Below are 20,877 nucleotides of genomic sequence, written 5' to 3' on the forward strand. Positions count from 1 at the left end.
GTGCTTGTTCCTGCTTCTAGACAACTACTAGATAAGTTGGACTTTTGTCCATGTTTTGTTTTGCCTATTTGTTCCAGTTCACAGCTGAAGTTTTGTTACTGTGTCTGGAAAGCTCTCGTTGATCAGGGATTGCTACTCTGGCGTTATGAGTTAATGCCAGAGTTTAAGGTAATCTCTGGATGGTGTTTTGTTAGTGTTTTTCTGCTGACCATGAAAGTATACTATCTGTCTTCTGCTATCTAGTAAGCGGACCTCAAATTTGCTAAGACTATTTTCCTGCTGCGTTTGTTGTTTCATCTGAACTCACCGTCATTATATGTGGGGGGCTACTGTCTTCTTTGGAATATTTCTCTAGAGGTGAGCCAGGTCTTATATTTCCCTCTGCTAGCTATTTAGGTCTTAGGCCAGAGCTGGGCATCTAGCGATAAATAGGAAATGCTACCTGGCTATTTCTAGTTGCGCGGCAGGCTTAGTTCATGGTCAGTATAGTTCCATCTTCCGAGAGCTTGTCCCTCTATAGGCTTGCTATGATCTCTGCCTGCAGAGATCATGACAACTTCCCATCTCTCACTTAAGTTTTCCCTTCGGGCGTTTCTCTTTGACCAATACTCGGTCTCCAGGTTGCAGCGGTAACTCTTGAGTCGGTTTGCGGCCCGTATGTTCTTTTCTTGCAGCTGCTTACCCGCCAACCGCCGTATCGTTTGCAATCATTGCCGATGCTCTTTCACCCATGAGGTGACAGTTCGCTCCATCAGCTCCTCTGGCTGTTCCAAATTCAGCTCAATGATCTCTCGTCCAGCTTTTCCAAACAACAGTAGATAGGGGGTATAACCCGTGGTGGAGTGGACCCGATTGTTGTAGGTCCAGACCAATTCCGGCAGATAGTCTGGCCAACACGCCTTCTTATCCTCCTCCAACGTTCTCAGCATTTGAAGTAAGGTTCGGTTGAAGCGTTCACAAGCTCCGTTGCCTTGAGGGTGGTAAGGGGTGGTCTGGGACTGCTTGATGCCATACATACGATACAATTCTTCCATCACCTTGCCTTGGAAACATGCGCCTTGGTCGGAGTGGATGCGCTTTGGGCACCCATACACCCGGATGAAGTCTTGATAAATGGCTCGCGCCGCCGATTCCGCAGTCTGATCTCCAGTCGGAGTGACTACTGCGAACTTAGAGAAATGATCGGTCATCACCAAACAGTATTGCAGCCCCTGGGCCGAGTGTCCCACGAGGAGATAGTCGATCATCAAGACTTCTAGCGGTTCCTTAGTTTGTATGGTTTGGATGGGTGCCCTCTGTTCGGTACTCTTAATGAGTTCACATACTCGACATTGCCGGCAAACCTCTTCCACCACAAACTCCAACCGGGGGCAATACACATACCGTTGTAACAATTGGTAGGTCTTTGTGGGGCCGAAGTGTGCTCCAAATTCGTGGGCTTCTTTAGCTACTTCTTGAGCCATTTTTCCTGGGATGACCACTTGCCACCTTACTTCCATATCTTTTGGCTGTTGCCTCTTACGATATAGCACTGACTCTCGCACTTCCAGTCTATCCCACTGGTGTAACGCACTCCTCATTTCAGAGTCCAGATCATCTCTCTCTTGTTTGCCAGGCTTCCACTTTTGAGTTACCCACAATTTCATCTGTCTCAGCCCTTCATCTTCATCCTGAACGTGTCCCCATTCCTCATTGGTTCTCCCCAGGGACCGGGGTAATGCGCAGGCCTCCCTTCTTGACTGGCCCGAAACCATTGGGGGCTTAAACTTATGAAAGTCTGGGGTTTCCTCCTCTTCGAGTTGCTCATCAAGATCCCCCATGTAACAACTCTGCTGGCATCATGGCAAGGCCTCTCATCTCTCACACTATCTTACCCACTGCTCCAGGTCATGATGTGGTTTCTGTTTCATGCCAGCTCCATGTTCTGTGTCTCTGCTCTCTGCATGCTTCATGGCTGTGTGTATAGGGGGTCGGCGCCTGAACTCTCTGGTTCTTATAGGAATCAGGTGCATCTGTCTAATCTATTCCTGACCAATTACCAAGAGGCCTCCAGTATATAGTGCAGCTCCACCCAGTGTTCTGGGCCTGTGCAATGTGTTAGCTCAGTTAATGTTTGGCTTCTGAGTTTGCCAGGCCTTGCTCTGTGTTACTCCCTCTCTGGAGGCTTTTCTCTGTGCTATTGCCTTGATCTTGTTGTCCGCCCTCCTCCAGGAGGCAGAATATCCTGGTCCCTGTGTCTTTGTCCTTGTTTCTTGTCTTGTTCCATTTCCTTGTCTGAACTTAGTCTTATCTTGGTCTCCTTGTCTGTGGCTTCCTTCACTGCTGTGTCTTTCCTCGTGTTCTCAGTTTGCTTACACTCCGCACTCTTGCGGCTCTGCCTGCTCTGTACCTTTGTGGCTTTACCTCTGCTCCACACTCCTGCGGTTCTGCTCCTTTCTACTCTGCTTAGCTTCTGTAGCTGCTGTAATCCCTTGCAGCATCTCCTCTCCACATTCCTTGTGGCTCCGCTCTGCTTTGCTGCAGAAACCTCTCGCTGCAGCTCCTCTCCGTATTCCTTGCGGTTCTGCTCTGCTTAGCTTTAGTTGCTACACTTTCTCTTGCTGCTCAACCATTCCTATCCGCAGCCTTGCGGTTCTCTTCCTGTGTGAACAGGTTCCAACCTGTTCCTTCATTCTACTTTCCTTCTGGCTTGTTTCTGTACCTACATCTCCTGTGTGAACAGGCCCCAACCTGTTCCTTCATACCTCATTCCTTTCTGCTTGCTTCCTTTCCTGCACCTCTTGTGTGAATAGGTCCCTACCTGTTCCTTCATAAACCACATCAACCAGTCCTGTGTTCTCTGCCGTGCCTTCCAATCCAGTGTTCCTGCCAGTCCTGCCGTTCCTGCCATGCCTTCCAGTCCTGTGTTCCTGCCGTCCTAGCCAGTCCTGTGTTTCCTGCCGTTCCTGCCAGTCCTGTGTTCCTGTCAGCCCTGTGTTCTCTGCCATGTCTCTGCCAGCCCTGTGTCTCAGCCGTGCCAGCCTACTCGTCTGAGTTTCAGCCGTGCTCTTCTGCCAGTCGTGCCTGATGCCCACACCAATCCTGGTGTTCCTGTCTCCCAAGTGGGATCAGCAGCCACAGCCAGACACCACCCTTGAGTAGCACCTGGCAGCTGCCTGCTGCACAAGCCTGACCTCACCATCAGAGGCTCCAGTGAAAACCCAGGCAGCTGTCATAGTCACGCCCCTTCCAGGGTAGTCTGGTTTGTGGCACAGTGGGGCCACAAACCCCCCGAGCTCACGCCCACCAGTCAGGGCGTGAGCTTGACACCCCATTGGAGTCTCCACAGTCACTCTTGACAGCCCATCAGCATTTGCGTTTTTGGTAGCAGAGCGATAATGGATGGTAAAGTCAAACTTGGCTAGGCGAGCCACCCACCGTTGTTCCAAGGCCCCCAATTTAGCACTCTCAAGGTGGGCCAGGGGATTATTGTCTGTTCGAACTTGAATCTTGGTACCTGTCAGGAAGCCTGCAAACTTTTCTGTCATGGCCCACACCAGGGCCAGGAGCTCTAACCGGAAGAAGCTGTAATTGTGAGGGTTTCTTTCGCTGTCTCGCAGGGACCTGCTGTCATACCCGATGACTCTCTCATGTCCATTCTGTATCTGAGAAAGTACTGCACCGAGTCCATGAAGGCTACCATCTGTGTACAACAGGAACGGTTGATTGAAGTCTGTGTAGGCCAAAATCGGGGCTGAGGTAAGGGCATTCTTTATAGCCTGGAAGGCCTCATCTTGTCCCTGTGCCCAGGGGATGCGCTGGGTCTTCGGCACTCCAGCGGTCCCCCTCAGCAACTCATTGAGAGGACCCGCCATCTTTGCAAAGTCTTTAACAAACCGGCGGTAGTACCCAGCGAGTCCCAGGAAGGCCTGGATTTCTCTCACGGTTCGAGGGACTGGCCACTTCTGGATAGCAGCCAGTTTTCCTGGCGAGGGTAGAACTCCATCTTGTGACACTATGTGGCCCAGGTACTCGATGTCTCTCTTGAAGAGGTGGCACTTCTTTGGCTTCTCCTTCAGGTTATGAGCCCGCAGTCTTCCGAGTACCTGTCCAAGCCGGGCAAGGTGTTCTTCGAATGAGGCCGAAAACACAATGATGTCATCCAGATAGATCAGGGTAGCCTCAAAATTTAAGTCTCCCAAACACTTTTCCATCAGCCGTTGAAATGTGCCTGGAGCATTGGAGAGCCCGAAGGGCATCCGGTTAAACTCGAACAGCCCCATAGGGAGGATGAAGGCGGTTTTCTCTTTGTCTTTATCTGCCACGGCTACTTGCCAGTATCCGCTTGCTAGGTCCAGGGTGGAGAAGTACTTGGCTTTCCCCAACGCTGTCAGGGATTCCTCGATGTGGGGCAACGGGTACGAGTCTCGGACAGTGCAGGCATTGAGTTTCCTGTAATCTACACAGAACCGGATGGTCCCATCCTTTTTCTTGACGAGAACCACGGGGCTGCCCAAGGGCTCTGACTAGTGTTGAGCGATACCGTCCGATACTTGAAAGTATCGGTATCGGAAAGTATCGGCCGATACCGGCAAAGTATCGGATCCAATCCGATACCGATACCCGATACCAATACAAGTCAATGGGACTCAAGTATCGGACGGTATTCCTGATGGTTCCCAGGGTCTGAAGGAGAGGAAACTCTCCTTCAGGCCCTGGGAACCATATTAATGTGTAAAAGAAAGAATTAAAATAAAAAATATTGCTATACTCACTTCTCCGACGCAGCCTGCACCTTACCGAGGGAAGCGGCAGCGTTCTTTGTTTAAAATTCGCGCGTTTACTTGGTTACGTGAAGTCCCGGCTTGTGATTGGTCGCGGCGGCCATGTTGCCGGGACGCGGACCAATCACAGCAAGCCGTGACGTAATTTCAGGTCCTGCAGGATTTTAAAATTACGTCCCGGCGTTGTGATTGGTTGCGCCGCAGTCACATGGGCGACGCAACCAATCACAAGCCGTGACGTCACGGGAGGCTGGACACGCGCGTATTTTAAAATGCGCACTTGTCCAGCCTCCCGTGACGTCACGGCTTGTGATTGGTTGCATCGCGGTCAACCAATCACAAGCCGGGAGGCTGGACGCGCGCATTTTAAAATGCGCGCTTGTCCAGCCTCCCGTGACGTCCCGGCTTGTGATTGGTTGCATCGCGGTCAACCAATCACAAGCCGGGAGGCTGGACGCGCGCATTTTAAAATGCGCGCTTGTCCAGCCTCCCGTGACGTCCCGGCTTGTGATTGGTTGCATCGCGGTCAACCAATCACAAGCCGGGAGGCTGGACGCGCGCATTTTAAAATGCGCGCTTGTCCAGCCTCCCGTGACGTCCCGGCTTGTGATTGGTTGCATCGCCCATGTGACCACGACGCGCCCAATCACAACGCCGGAACGTAATTTTAAAATCCTGCAAGGACCTGAAATTACGTCACGGCTTGCTGTGATTGGTCCGCGTCCCGGCAACATGGCCGCCGCGACCAATCACAAGCCGGGACTTCACGTAACCAAGTAAACGCGCGAATTTTAAACAAACAACGCTGCCGGTTCCCTCGCTGAGGTCCGGGCTGCGTCGGAGAGGTGAGTATAGCAATATTTTTTATTTTAATTCTCTCTTTTACACATTATTACATTAATGTTGTTTCGATACCCGATACCCGATACCACAAAAGTATCGGATCTCGGTATCGGAATTCCGATACAGCAAGTATCGGCCGATACCCGATACTTGCAGTATCGGAATGCTCAACACTAGCTCTGACTACTCTGCACCACTCCTGAATCCAGCATCTGCCTCAGTAATGTTTTCACCTCTTGATACATCTTGGGCGGGATCTGCCGGTATCGTTCTCGAATTGGACGAGCTTCCCCAGTTGGTATCTCATGCGTGATGGCTTCAGTACAGCCGAAATCTTCGGAGTGACGGGCGAATGCGGCCTGATTTTCCCACAGCATAGTTTCTATTGCTTGCACACGCTCAGGGCCCAGAGCCTTCACATCCACTTCCATTTGATCAAGGATGACCCGCCCACTCCACTCCGGGAATGGCGTCTCTTCGCCCCCTGCAGTAACTGCTAGGGTCCACCCCACGCCTTCTTTCGGTGATAAAGACATCTCCTTCTGACTCACCACTTCACCATTATGTAGGTACACCAGGGCCAGATCTGTCCCTCGTGGCAAGGTGACCTCCCCGGGGCCCACATTCAAAGCTCTTATGGGGACATGTCCTCGCTGGACCACAGCTATCGTACAAGCTATCATGACTTCTTGATCCACTCCTCCGCCTACCACAGGCTGAACAACCACTTCCAACCCGTCAAGGTTGCGGTGAGTTCCCACTGGAAGGTATATTATAGTTTCTCGCTCGGGAGGTAGGATTACAGGTTCTTTACCAGGAGCCCTGATGGCCCCTACCATCTGATAAGATGGCACACTCTTCTGCGTCCCACAGAAGCGGATCAGTCATTGAAGGGCTTCTTGAGTAGGTTTATGTGTAGTAGCCTTCTTCCAATATCCAGGTCCCTGTTTGGTAAACATAATCTGATCGAGTTCACGTAGGATATTCATTCCCAGTACTACAGGCACATCCTCCTTGATAGGCTCAGGGACTAGCAGGATCCCTTTTCTCCCAACTTCTTGCCCACAGATTCGAATATTCATCCACACGACCCCTGTGACCGGGATCGGTTGTTGGTTGGCAGCAAACAACCAGATCAATGTCTCTTTTTCTGGCTTGGCCAGGTCCTGGAAATGCTGCCTGAAATACTCTTCTGGCATCGTTGTCACTTGTGACCCGGTATCTATCAGGCAATCCACTAGAACTCCTTCGAATTCAGCATGTAGGATAGGGCTCCCAGCAATCAAGTGTTCGTTATGATATGGAGCGGCCTCTCTTCTCGCCTCCCCTGCAGAGTGCTGCACTACTGCGGGGGTTGGTAGTTTAACGGCGGCTTCCGCTGGCCTTGAGTATAGTTTTGACAGTCTCTGGCAAGGTGCCCCCGTCCTCCACATTCCCAGCATTGGATGCCTTCTCCTCGCCGAGGGGTACCTCGAGCCTGTCCTCGTGCCTCCGATGCCTGACGGGAGGGGGCTTGCTCCCACTGATCCCTTATCGGTCGGGCTGCAGAATGGTGGCATGAGTATGGTGGGTCAGACTGTTGTAGTTCCCCCACTCTTCGCTCCATCTGGGTCAGTTTCTCGTGCACGTTGACAAGGGACCGCTGCATGTCTTGCACCACCTAGACCAGCACCTCCTGATGGTTTGGGTCCCCTCTGGTATTGGCGTCCTGGACACGCATCAACCCAGACGCATAGCTCTCTTCTTTACTTCGGGCCACTGTTTCCGCCAGGATTTGACGAAACGTAAGGGCCGGATCTGCCTGGACCCGTTCTGACAGTGCTCGCCTCAAGGATGTGCTGTGCAGTCCCAGAATGAATTGCTCCCGGAGTATCCGGTCTTTAGAGCCCATGCCGCCAAATCCATCCGCCTCCTTTCTCTGCACCTCTGTTAACACTTCTTGCAGTGCTGTTGCATACTAAGAAATTCCTTCCTCTTCCCGCTGCAGCTTAGAGAAAAATTTGGCGCAAAGGTGTCCGGCGCTAGCAGTCTCACCGTAGATCTCTTCCAGGAACTTCACTAGCTCCATCAGGGCACTACGGGTGAGTTCTGGTTCTAGGCAGACGTTTCTACGGGCTTCTCCCTCTAGGGCATTTAACGCAATGTCCACTTCAAGGTCTGGGCTGATGGTATAAATCTTCAGGGTGCTTTGCAGCCGGGACACCCAGTCGTACAGTGGCATATTCTTGCCGTCAAACTTTGGTAGCACACTAAATATGGTGCCCATAGGGAGTGTCCTTGCAGGGGTTCCACCAATGCCCACAGCATCTCCAATAACATTAGCATTCCCGCCACTGCTAATGGGTAGATTTATTGGAAGGCAAGGAATGAAGGGAATGAGGAAGATGCAAGCAGGGGTATATAATGGCAACAGACAATTTACAAGAGTTATGAACTTTAACTTTTCCGTAAAACAGCACGGTTGCAGACTCAAAATATGTCTAACAAGCAAATGTAAACAATAAACGAGTGATGATGCTACTCTACATATAACCTCCCTGGCCTTTACTAAGTAGGCCACACGGTTCCCGTGTACTGACTATTGAAGCCTACACTAGGCCCTAACAGGTGCACCAAACAGGAACAAACTCATGGTGATGTTGGAGAATCAGGTCCAGTCCCAGGGGGCCCCCAGCAGTCTAATATGGTGGTGCACATGGCTTTCTGTCAGCTCTGTGTAACGGGGTCTTCTCCTTGCTTCTGGATCCTAGGGATGCTCTTGGAAACTATAAATCCCTTTCTCTTTATCTTCGTGACTCTCTTGCAGCTATATCAGGACACAGTTTTTCTCTCTTTCAGCTATCAGCACAAAAAGTCCTCTCTGAAGCAGCCTCAGCTCACACACGCTGCTCCAGCTCCACACCTGCACTCTGCACAGACTAGTTCATTCCAACGATTATTGCAGGGGAGAAGCAGAACATTCCATCACGCCAGACAAGGGGGTGCAGCCTCTTAAAGTGACAGCGTGTTCCTTACTGTCAATAACAGCACCACCCTCTTACATAACTACAACAGGAGCAGGGGTTACAATTGCACCCGGTCCCTGGAGCCTAGGGGGCCCTAAAAGTCCCTTTTGACTAGAAAAATACTATTGCTATTAAAGATTCAAAATATTTGGAGGTCCCGTTGGAGCTTTCGCATCGGGGCCCATGAGTTTCAAGTTACGCCACTGCATAAAAGCCATCCCACTGCGTCAAGGTGACCCTATTTGGGATGTTCCCAACCTTTAGTATTAAAACCTTACCATTTGTCTAATGACGTAAATGTGAATAAGTGCCGAGAAGGACTGGGGCCCCGACTAATGGATATCGAGCAGTGGGGAGCTAGATAAACATAATGTTGAGCTCAAGGAAAGAGGAGGTCAAGACCATATTTGCACAATATTTGAGAGCAAAAACCTGAAACAAAACCTTAAAGAGATTAACTGAAATATAAGTTGGTATGCATGTAACGAGTAGGCACATGTTCACATAAAAACCATCCGACCAAAAAAAGTAAAAGCCATCTTGCCACTTTTTTTAATCAAAATTTTGTTAACCAAGTACCTTATATAATTTTCATGCACTTTTTGCTATTTATTTGCTCATTTTGTTTTCATCTTCGGTTTTGACCAGTTTGAACATGCGCCAGTTCATTCCTTGAGGTTTTTGTTTCAGGTTTCTGCATTCTATGCAAATAAAGGTGTGGCCTCTCTTTTCTTTGAGCTGGACATTACCTTTATATAGCTTCCCACTGCTAGGTGTCCATTAGAAGGGGATTCGGTCCTTCTCGGGCTTTATTCACATTTACGTCATTAGATAAATGGTAAGGTTTTAATACTACAGGTTAGGACCATCCCGAATAGGCTAACCTTGACATGGTAGGATGACTTTTACACTTTTTTGATCAATATTACGTTAACCAAGTACCCTATGTTATTTTCATATGCTATTACTATTTAATTACAGTATTTTGGGGACTATAAGATGCACTGGACCATAAGAAGCACCCCGTTTGGGACGGAAAATAGAAAAACATTTTTTTTAATAAAATGGTAGTGCATCTTATAGTCTGGTTTCACGGTAGCTTAACGGGGGGGTGCAGCTGCAGAGGACCCCAGTGGTCCCAGGAGGCAGGATTGCTGCTGCAGGGAGCTGGCGGCAGGGGAGTAGCGATGTTGCGGCTCCCAGGCTGAGAAGAAGGGGTGTTTGGTGGTGCGGTAGGCTCTTGGCTTCAGAAAATGTTGAAAGTCCCTGCACTTCCCATCCTTTTCACTACAATGAACTTTGGGAAAATGGCCGCTGGAGACGGTGCATGCACACATTGAGATCTTGGGAGCCGAGATCTCGGGAGAAGTTTCCCTCATCTCTAAGGACAGATTGCTTTTCTTTATGAAAAATGTTGTAGAAGACAAACGAGGGTTCGGGGAACTGTCATATATGATATACAAAATCGATAAAACATGGTAAACAGTTAGCTTTGAAAGTACCACAATGTGTACCTGCAGCCATTTTCCCGAAGTCCACCGCAGTGTAAAGGATGGGAAGTACGGGTACTTCTGACATTCTCTGACAGCCTGGAGCCCGCTGCAGCCTCGAACTGCCAATCATTCCCATCTCCCAACCCGGAGCCCAAAACACTGTCCCACTCCTGCTACCGTGGCCAGCTTACTGCAGCAGCAATCCTGCCTCCTGGGGTGCCCCTCCACTGCAGCCGCCCCTCTCGGTAAGCTACATTTAGGTAAGATGCACCTCCATTATCCCCAAAACTTTTTGGGAAAGTGTTTTATAATCCAAAAAATACGGTATTTACTGCAGGGTATTTGCTCATTTGGTTTTATGTTGGGTTTTGTGTGCTTAGTGGCCAGTGTGAACATGCATCTACTTGCTGCATGCACATAAACTTATATTTCAGTTCATTTCTTTCAGTTTTTATTTCTTATTGGATGTAAGTTTGTACTTGCCTTTCCATAACTTCCACCTTATCATGTAAGTAGATATCTGCTTCATCAGCCACCTCAAAGAATGTTTCCCTCATCTCTAAGGACAGATTGCTTTTCTTCTTTATGAAAAGGTTTGTAGAAGACAAACGAGGGGTCGGGGAGCTGTCATAGTGATATACGAAATGGATAAAGCATGGTAAACAATTAGCCTTGAAAGTACCACAACCTGTACTATAGTTCACGCAATATATAGGACACATAATAGTCTTTCTGAATTCAGGTACTATCAGACGATGGCTGGTCACTCAGTCTATCACAGCATAATGTTGCAATTGTATAAAACATCCTAATATATATAATATATATATATATATATATATATATATATATATATATATATATATACTGTATATATATATATATATATATATATATATATATATATATATATATATATATATATATATATATAGTACAGTCCAAAAGTTTGGACACGTCTAATGATTTAAACATTTTTCTGTATTTTCATGACTATGAAAATTGTACATTGACACTGAAGGCATCAAAGCTATGAATTAACACATGTGGAATTATATACTTAACAAAAAAAGTGTGAAACAACTGAAAATATGTCTTTTATTCTAGGTTCTTCAAAGTAGCCACCTCTTGCTTTGATGACTGCTTTGCACACTCTTGGCATTCTCTTGATGAGCTTCAAGAGGTGGTCACCGGAAATAGTTTTCACTTCACAGGTGTGCCCTGTCAGGTTTAATAAGTGGGATTTCTTGCCTTATAAATGGGGTTGGGACTATCAGTTGTGTTGAGCAGAAGTCTGGTGGATACACAGCTGATAGTCCTACTGAATAGACTGTTAGAATTTGTATTATGGCAAGAAAAAAGCAGCTAAGTAAAGAAAAACGAGTGGCCATCATTACTTTAAGAAATGAAGGTCAGTCAGTCAGAAAAATTGGGAAAACTTTGAAAGTGTCCCTAAGTGCAGTTGCAAAAATCATCAAGCGCTACAAAGAAACTGGCTCACATGAGGACCGCCCCAGGAAAGGAAGACCAAGAGTCACCTCTGCTTCTGAGGATAAGTTTATCCGAGTCAACAGGCCTCAGAAATCGCAGGTTAACAGCAGCTCAGATTAGAGGCCAGGTCAATGCCACAGAGTTGAAGCAGCAGACACATCTCTACAACGACTGTTAAGAGACTTCGTGCAGCAGGCCTTCATGGTAAAATAGCTGCTAGGAAACCACTGCTAAGGACAGGCAACAAGCAGAAGAGACTTGTTTGGGCTAAAGAACACAAGGAATGGACATCAGACCAGTGGAAATCTGTGCTTTTGTCTGATGAGTCCAAATTTGAGATCTTTGGTTCTAACCACCGTGTCTTTGTGCAACGCAGAAAAGGTGAACGGATGGACTCTACATGCCTGGTTCCCTGTTGGGGATTTATTCAAAATTGAAGGCATACTGAACCAGCATGGCTACCACAACATCTTGCAGAAGCATGCTATTCCATCCGGTTTGCGTTTAGTTGGACCATCACTTATTTTTCAACAGGACAATGACCCCAAACATACCTCCAGGCTGTGTAAGGGCTATTTGACCAAGAAGGAGAGTAATGGGGTGCTACGCCAGATGACCTGGCCTCCACAGTCACCAGACCTGAACCCAATCGAGATGCTTTGGGGTGAGCTGGACCGCAGAGTGAAGGCAAAAGGGCCAACAAGTGCTAAGCATTGTCACGGCGCCGCTCCACGCCGTCGCCCCCGCTGCCCCGCTTGCCGCCCTGCCTGCTGCTCTCTCCCCCGTTGCCGGCATACTTACCCACTCCATCGTGCTCCTCCTGCAGGCGCGCGTCCTTCTCTCTCCTCTTCATAACTCACCGCTGGTTCCTGGATCTCGCTGGGTGCGCGTGCGTACGTCTCACTCCAGCTTCCTCTTGCGCATGCACACTTCCTCATTCTGATATGCAGACATGCCGTACCTCCACTCTGTGACCCTGGAGGATCCTGACCCGGAAGTCCTACTGCACGCCGTGTATTTAAGTTCAGCCCTCCCTCTGCTCCTTGCCTGATTGTCATTTGTGTTCCTTATGACCCAGGTCCTCCTTTGCCTCTACGCTGTCTGTCCTGAATCTCGGCTCTGTCCAGCCTGCCCCGTGTTTCCGTCTAATTAAGTCTTCCCTGTGTCACTGTCCGTTCCAGCCAGTCATGTGTCTTCTTTGTACCCTGTCAGCCTTGTGTCCCTGTCCAGCCCAGCTACTTTCGTGTCTCCGCCATTTCCAGTTTTCTTCGTGTCTCGCTTGTATCCAGCCTATACCAGTCCGTCCTGTGTCTTTTCCCGCAAATCTATCCAACGCTTTCCCACTCTCATTTGAATCTACTTCCTGTTCCCAGGTGCCAGCTTCTGCGGCAATAGTCTCCCTCGGGCCTGCCCCTAGCGCTCCCTGTATAGGGGGTGGTAAATCAGGTTAGCTCACCCTTGGGAGGTTCGTTGTTGCGGATCTGCGGGTTCACTCTAGGAGTTCCAAAAAGATCTCACAAGCATCTCTGGGAACTCCTTCAAGATTGTTGGAAGACCATTTCCGGTGACTACCTCTTGAATCTCATCAAGAGAATGCCAAGAGTGTGTAAAGCAGTCATCAGCAAAGGTGGCTACTTTGAAGAACCTAGAATATAAGACATATTTTAAGTTGTTTCATACTTTTTTGTTAAGTATATAATTCCACATGTGTTAATTCATAGTTTTGATGCCTTCAGTATGAATTTACAATTTTCATAGTCATGAAAATACAGAAAAATCTTTAAATGAGAAGGTGTGTCCAAACATTTACTGCCACCCTCCCACAGCGCAGTTGAGAAGGTGCTGATGGGTTACAATAGCAGCCATCTGGGCTTCAAAGGACATGGCATTGCAGTATATAGAAAAATAAATCAGACTATTACAGGTTCGTGTCCCCTGAGGGGGGGGGTCTAAAAAAAATATTAAAAGAACAAAAAAAAAAATTGAGTTGCCTTCTTCACCACCATTAGAAAGCACAGGTAATTGCAAAGTTTTCTGGGAAAGAACAGGGAGATTGTGCCTTAGCATCTCTGTATGCTGCTAAGGCATTTGATTTGGTTGAGAAGGCCTACGTTAAGAAGGCCCTTCTAGGATTTGGCCTTGGACAAGGCTTCAGAGGATGGATGGCAGTCTTGTATTGATCTCCAAATGCCAAGGTCCAGATTAATGGTTTTATATCCTGTTAGGAATCTGCTTTGCACTAGACTCTGGTTCACACACGGGACTTAGTTAGCTGATTCCAAACAAATGGGTGGTTTATTAAAGGAGTTCATAAATTGTCAGGGTTACAAAGTAAAACAAGCTCCACCAGATAAACAAAGGTATTACAGAACAAAATGGAAAATAACAAGTCCATATAACACACGGGCTCAGCCATTTAAGTAAGCGAGCAGCTGATTCCACACAGTTCGTTCAGCTGCTCGTAAAACCTGGACCCATAATCTGGGCTCATAAAAACACCTCTAAGCACTATAAGTGCTGGAGCCTGCTTCTTTGGGTCCTACATCACCGAGGTATGGCACCTGGGGAACACATACCTGCCATCCATGATCAGTCCAGCTGACACCTTACATACCTCCCTTTCTGCCCAAAGGCGAGGGACTTGACACCTTCTGCCAACATACAATGGACCCTTGATAGGGCATCTGCATTCCCATGTTGTTTCCCAGGTGCTATGCTCCACCTGAAAATTAAAATCTTGTAGAGCTAGGAACCACTTAGTTACTTGGGCATTGTTTCCCCTCTTCTCTCGCATCCACCTTAGTGGGGCATGGGCCGACACTATCCTGAACCTTCTACCTAACAGGTAATATCTCAGAGTGTCCAACGCCCACTTGATGGCCAGACATTATGTTTCCACTATTAAATAGTTCTTCTCCCATGTAGAGAGCTTCTGACTGAAGTACATTACAGGGTGTTCCTCTCTGTTATCCTCCTGGGACAAAACTGCTCACAGCCCGACATCCGATGTGTCCGTTTGGACCACAAACTCTTTGGAGAACTTGGCGCCACCAACTGACTGTTTACAGAGGACCAGTTTCAGTTCCTGGAAGGCAGCCTCGGCTTCCAGGAACCGCTTAGCCATAGCCAGCTTCGTCCCTTTCAGAAGATCCGTCAGTAGGGCTGCTATCAGGGCAAAGTTAGGGGCAAATCTTCGACAGTAGCCCACAATACCTAGAAATGCCAGGACCTGCTTTTTGGAGAGGGGCTGTGACCAGCTCTGGATCGTTTCTACCTTATTTATTTTGGGTCTTATTTCCCTCTACTACCATGTAGTCCAGATATTTGGCTCCTTCCATCACCAGAGCACATTTTGTTGCATTGATGGTAAAGTGCGCCTTCCTTAGGGCATCAAGCATGGCATGAACTTTGCCAAGATGACTACAACAGTCCTTACTGAATATGACAATATCATCTAGGTAGGCCGCTGCATACTTTTTGTGGGGTGCTAAGATCTGGTCCATGGCTCTCTGGAAAGTGTCCAGAGCTCCCTGGAATCCAAACAGCATCCTCACGTACTGGTAACATCCGTCTATCTGTCTAGTGTTGAAATGGCCATCTTCTCCTTGGCCACTTTGGACAGGGGAATTTTGCAGTATTCTTTGGTGAGGTCCAGGGTGGTGATGTATCGAGCTGATCCTAGCCTCTCAATAAGCTCATCTACCCTAGGCACTGGGTAGGTGTCAAACTTCGAGACCTCATTGAGCTTCCTGTAGTCATTACAGAAGGGCCACACCTTATCTGATATTGGCACCAACACTATGGGACTGGACCAGCCACTTTTGGACTCTTCAATGATCCCTAAAATCCGCATCCGCTTCACTTCCTTTGAGATCACCTCTCTGCGGGCCTATGGAATCCGATACGGCTTCAGAATGATGCTGTCACGATATTGTATGAAATATAATATAAGTGTTAGTCTCTCATTGCCAGCACCTATAGTGTGGGTGCTGACCCACCTTCCCTTTACTTCAGGGTTTAGCTTTCCTTTTCAATGTGTGTGGGGGAGATTTTATTGCCTCTAGCTCTGGGAGCAAAGGAATTTACGACCGGCATAGCTGCAGTGGAAAGTTGTGCTAGCAGAAACTGGTCTGATCTCGCTTGTAAAACATGAGGCTCTTTGTCCTAATATTGTAAGATATTGGGCCAATGGTTTAGGCTAAGAAAATAATAAATACATATTGTTATAGTATATCGGCGGATCTATCAACCCCTGTAAGGAGCAACCTCTAATTCCAACAGGTAAAAAAGTACAGATTTATCTGGAACTGTGTGTCCTACTAGCCCGAATTTAGTATCTATAGAGAGCAAATCTTAATACAAGATGGATGAGGGGTGTGTTATGACTCTGCCAGATTCTCCAGCGAAGATATGACAATCATAAGAATAGTTGGAGAAAACTGTACAGCTGAGGAAAGAGGAGGGCGATCTTAACTCAGCCCTGTTGGTGATCTCACGGGCTGCGGGTTATAAGTTTCTGCCAGGTTTCCAGCAGTTAGTTTTTACCTGAGGAGCCCTGACTGCCAGTCCTGATGCATTGGGACATATGGGAACTCCACCCACTAGCCTGGCTGCCTGCAATGTCCTGAGAACATGTGAGTGTACCCTTTTCTCATTTAATCCCTTTATTTTATAATTACCTTGTACATTTTCAATTGTCTCATATTGTAACATCTTTATATGCCTTTTTTGTAAACACTGCCTTAAACTTTCGGAGTAAAATATATAAATTACTAGTTCGTTCTTCTGAAGGGAATTACGCTACTGTTTTGGGTTAGCTTCGGACCCGTTTAATCGAAGCTGGTGGCAGCTTACCTTTGTGCTGGGCCTTTGGGAGTCGTAGCGACCGCGGCATTGATAATTATTGTTCCTGCCTGAGTGCGAGTATTTATATCGCCTCGCTGCAGCGTGCCCAATAGCCAGTACACAGCAGGCAGCCTTTCTGGCGACTAGTTACTCTAGGTGCAGTACCTAATCTGACCTGAGGGTAAGGGGGGCGCCAGAGAGCTGCAAGTTTCAAGTGGAACTCTAAGCGGGATATACATAAATCCCTGCAGTTCGTGGAATATTGAAGAGCAGTGGGATACTTAAAATAAGCCCCTGCTGTAAACTAAGAGGTCAATAGCCTTGTGCGTGTTTTTTCATGACATTGTAGCAGTGGAGGGATAACTAAGATAAGCCCCCCTGCACATGTGATAGCCGTCTGTTGGCCTAAAGTCACCCCGATCCGTGACGTAGGGGTGACTGTCACGGTGTGAATCGTGACAAATTGGAGGCAGAGGTGTGGATTCATGACAAATTGGTGGCAGTGCGGTGGGATCTTAGAGCATTAGTGATCTGGTTTGCGCAATCATTCCTCTCACTAAAAACTTGCAAAGTTCTTGTGAGGACTCTGCGCAAATAAGTTTGGAGAATGATCTCAGTGTTTATTAGTCCTGAGACAATTGTGTGTACTGGTAATTATCCCTTCCCTTTCTCTTCGTTTTCTATCCTATCTTTTATTTGGCAACCATGGCTGCGAAAGGAGAAGCCTGGTACGCCCATCAGAAGAAGGACGCTCTTGCTGGGATATGCACGTACCATGGCCTGAACTCCCAGGGCAAGACCAAGGCTCAAATGGTCGCTGAACTGGTGCAATTTGAAGCAGACCAAGCCAGGCCACAGAGCCCAGAGGCCGCAGAAGCCAGCACAAGCGAACATGGTGCTGCAGCAGAGGTCCAACCACTGAATACGGGCCCTACTTGCAACCAGGGGAGCGCAGACCTCCGCCTGCAACTGGCTCTGCAACAATGCTCCGCAGATGACCTAGAGAGACGTCTGCAGCTGGTCCTGCAATTCGAAGAGGCTGAGAGAGCCGAGCGAGAGGCCCAGGCCCAACGAGCTGAGCACCAAGCCCAGCGAGAATATGAACTGGAGATGCTCCGGCAGGGGGGATGCCCTCCACCTCCCGGAGCCATGAGCCCAACAGTGCTCAGATACCGAAGCCCCGGCCCGATCACATTCCTGTTATGGAAAAGGACGGGGACTTGGACACTTTTCTGCGGGCCTTTGAGAAAGCCTGCAGACAGTACCAGCTGCCTACAGATGAATGGGCACGACACCTGACCCCAGGGCTGAGAGGCAAAGCTCTGGAGGCGTTTGCTGCCCTCCCTCAAGAACAAGATGGTGACTATGAGGCCATCAAGCAGGTTCTCATAGCCAAGTACCAGCTTACACCTGAGGTTTACCGTAGAAAGTTCCGGAACCTCCACCGTGACTCACATGACAGCTACGGCGATGTGGCACATGGACTGGGGACCCACTTTGACCAGTGGACCCAAGGACTGTCAGTGACCACCTTTGCACAGCTGTGAGACCTGATGATCAAAGACCAGTTCTTACGTCTTTGCCCAGCTGAGGTGCGACAGTTCGTGATGGACAGAGAGCCCAAAGACGAGACGAAAGCAGCGCAGATTGCCGATGCCTATGAGGCCAACCGTAGATCGGAAGTGCGGAAGCCAGTCACCACCATCTGGAGAGGGGGTAAGCCTGCAACCAACGCCAGTACCCCTGCCAGCCAACACCCCAGGGGTCCTGTCCCCGTAGCCAACAGCATCAGACCTACCACCGAACCTCGTCAGTGTTACATCTGCAAGCGGACTGGTCATATCAGTCCCCACTGTCCAGACAAGCAGAAGAACCCCTCATCCAAGGCCCCAGGGCCTAATGCAGCAGTTCTTTTGGTGGATGGTGTGGTTGGGAGGGTGTGTGACAACGTACAGCACGTCACCATGGGACGCCATGTTGCTACAGGCCTCAAAGACACCGGGGCTGAACGAACCCTCATCCGACCCGAACTGGCGGCCCCTGAAGAAATCATTCCGGGGAAAACCCTAACTGTCACTGGGATTGGGGGCATCAGCTGTCCCTTGCCAATGGCCCGGGTTTATGTTGATTGGGGTGCCGGGAGCGGGGTGAAGGAAGTGGGGCTGTCTGATAATTTGCCCACTGATGTTTTGTTGGGGACTGATTTGGGGAGGATGGTTGCATACTACGTCCCTGACACACCTCCCCAATCTGCAAATAAGGATAACGTTAACCCTGATGATGATGATGATGATGATGATGGGAAATCGTATGTGTTACCTGACCATGCTTTATCTTATAATGATGCATCTGATAACCATTTTTTCCCTAGGATTTATGGTGAAAATGTTGTACCTGTGCCAACTGAACCTGATAATGATTTTTCTGTGAAAGTTGATCTGTCCATAGGTAAAGGAGTGCTCAGCCACGTCGCTCTGCGGAGTGAGACAGCTGAGGAACCCCTAGCAGGGGCAAGTGTCGGTGCTACAGGAAATGGGGAGATACATGGGAACCGTGAGGACGGTGATGCCATGCAATTGACCAGTGCCACTGAGGAAGGTAACTGGACGATAAGTAGCAATGCTCCTGAGGTAATGGGGGTGGATGGGGAGGTAGAGCCCATAGCAGCGTCGGCTGATGGGTCGGTAGAAATCCCCGGGGAGACAGCCTACGTAGCTGCTGTCACCCACAGTCAGAGTGCCCGGAACGCAGAAAACTGTCTGCCTTCCGGACCCTCCTCAGTCATCATTATGACTGAACCAGAGGTGGACCCAGAGCAGGTCCCAGAGGGTTCCCATGGGGAAGGGACCCTGACGTCGCATCTGGCTTCCCCTAGCCAGGAGTTTCAGGCCGCTCTGCACACAAATGCGAGCCTAGAGAGTTTGAGACAACTCGCCGAGATGCCCATCTCCGAGACTGATAAGGAGAGGGTGTTCTGGGAAAGAGGAAGGCTGTACCGGGAGACAGTACCCAGAAAATCGCAAAAGGAGTGGTTGAGGGAAAGACAGCTGGTCGTCCCGCAGCAATTCCGGGGTGAGTTGTTACGGATTGCCTATGAGATCCCGCTAGCTGGACACTTGGGGATCAGCAAAACAAAGGCCTGGCTGTCTCAACCCTTCTATTGGCCTAAGATGGGGACAGATGTGTCAAACTACTGCCGCTCCTGTGTCACCTGTCAAAGAGTGGGGAAGGCGGGGCCTGCTCTTAAGGCTCCCATGGAGCCTTTCCAGAGGATCGCGGTGGAGATTGTGGGCCCGCTGGCCGTCCCCAGCAGCTCTGGAAAGCAATACATCCTCACTGTGGTAGACTGCGCTACCCGGTACCCAGAGGCAGTAGCTCTGTCTTCAACTAGGGCAGATAAGGTGGCGGATGCCCTGTTGGCTATCTTTTCACGTGTAGGATTTCCCAGGGAGATGCTTACTGATCAAGGGACCCAATTCATGTCTCGCCTAATGGAGGCTCTCAGTAAGAGAATGCAGGTGAAGCACCTGGTATCGAGTGCGTATCACCCACAGACCAATGGCTTGTGTGAACGCTTCAATGGTACCCTCAAACAGATGCTACGCATGCTGGTTGAGACACAAGGGCGCGACTGGGAGCGATACCTCCCACACCTGCTGTTCGCTTACCGAGAGGTTCCACAGGCCTCGACGGGGTTCTCCCCCTTCGAGCTCCTGTATGGCAGGTGAGTCCGGGGACCCCTTGGGTTGGTAAGAGAATCCTGGGAAGAGGAGCCGAACCCTTCTGAAGTGTCCATAGTGGAGTATGTCATGCGCTTCCGTGACAAGATGCAGACCTTGACGCAGTTGGTGCATGACAACCTGACGCAGGCTCAAGCTGACCAGAAGCACTGGTACGACCAGAACGCCCGGGAGAGGACCTATCTTGTGGGTCAAAAGGTGTGGGTGCTGGTCCCGGTGCCAACGGATAAGCTTCAGGCAGCCTGGGAGGGCCCGTACGTCATCCACCAGCAGCTCAACCCGGTCACCTACGTGGTCACGCTTGACCACGCTCGGGGTAGGCGAAAGGCCTTTCACGTCAACATGATAAAGGCTCATCACGAACGTGAACATTTCGTCCTACCGGTCTGCAGCTTGCCCAAAGACGGGGAGGAAGACACCCTCCTGGACATGCTGGCCCAAGCCAAGGCCGGTGGGTTTATTGAGGACGTGGAGGTAAGCACCTCGCTAACTGAACCACAGCGGTTGCAGTTGCAAACCACACTGGAACCCTTCCGGGTCGTGTTCTCCAACCGACCTGGAAGGACTGAGTTAGCAGTCCACAAGGTGGACACCGGGAATCATGCCCCACTACGGCGAACACCCTATCGAATCTCTGACCAGGTTTTTCCAGGAGATCGATGAGATGTTACAGCTGGGGGTGATTCGACGGTCAAAG

The 20,877-nt window shown here is 49.2% G+C and overlaps 1 protein-coding gene across 1 annotated transcript in view; it reads right to left on the reverse strand.

Moving 5' to 3' along the window:
- The window catches only part of CCDC60 (coiled-coil domain containing 60), a 329,554-nt gene that overhangs the window by 56,720 nt on the left and 251,957 nt on the right, over positions 1-20,877 (reverse strand). The window contains exon 11 of the mRNA XM_077292073.1: positions 10,588-10,728. Within this exon, the coding sequence (XP_077148188.1) occupies positions 10,588-10,728 (141 nt within the window). The remainder of the gene's footprint in view (positions 1-10,587; positions 10,729-20,877) is intronic.

This window comes from Ranitomeya variabilis, chromosome 1, assembly GCF_051348905.1.
Source record: "Ranitomeya variabilis isolate aRanVar5 chromosome 1, aRanVar5.hap1, whole genome shotgun sequence".
Lineage (NCBI taxonomy): Eukaryota > Metazoa > Chordata > Amphibia > Anura > Dendrobatidae > Ranitomeya > Ranitomeya variabilis.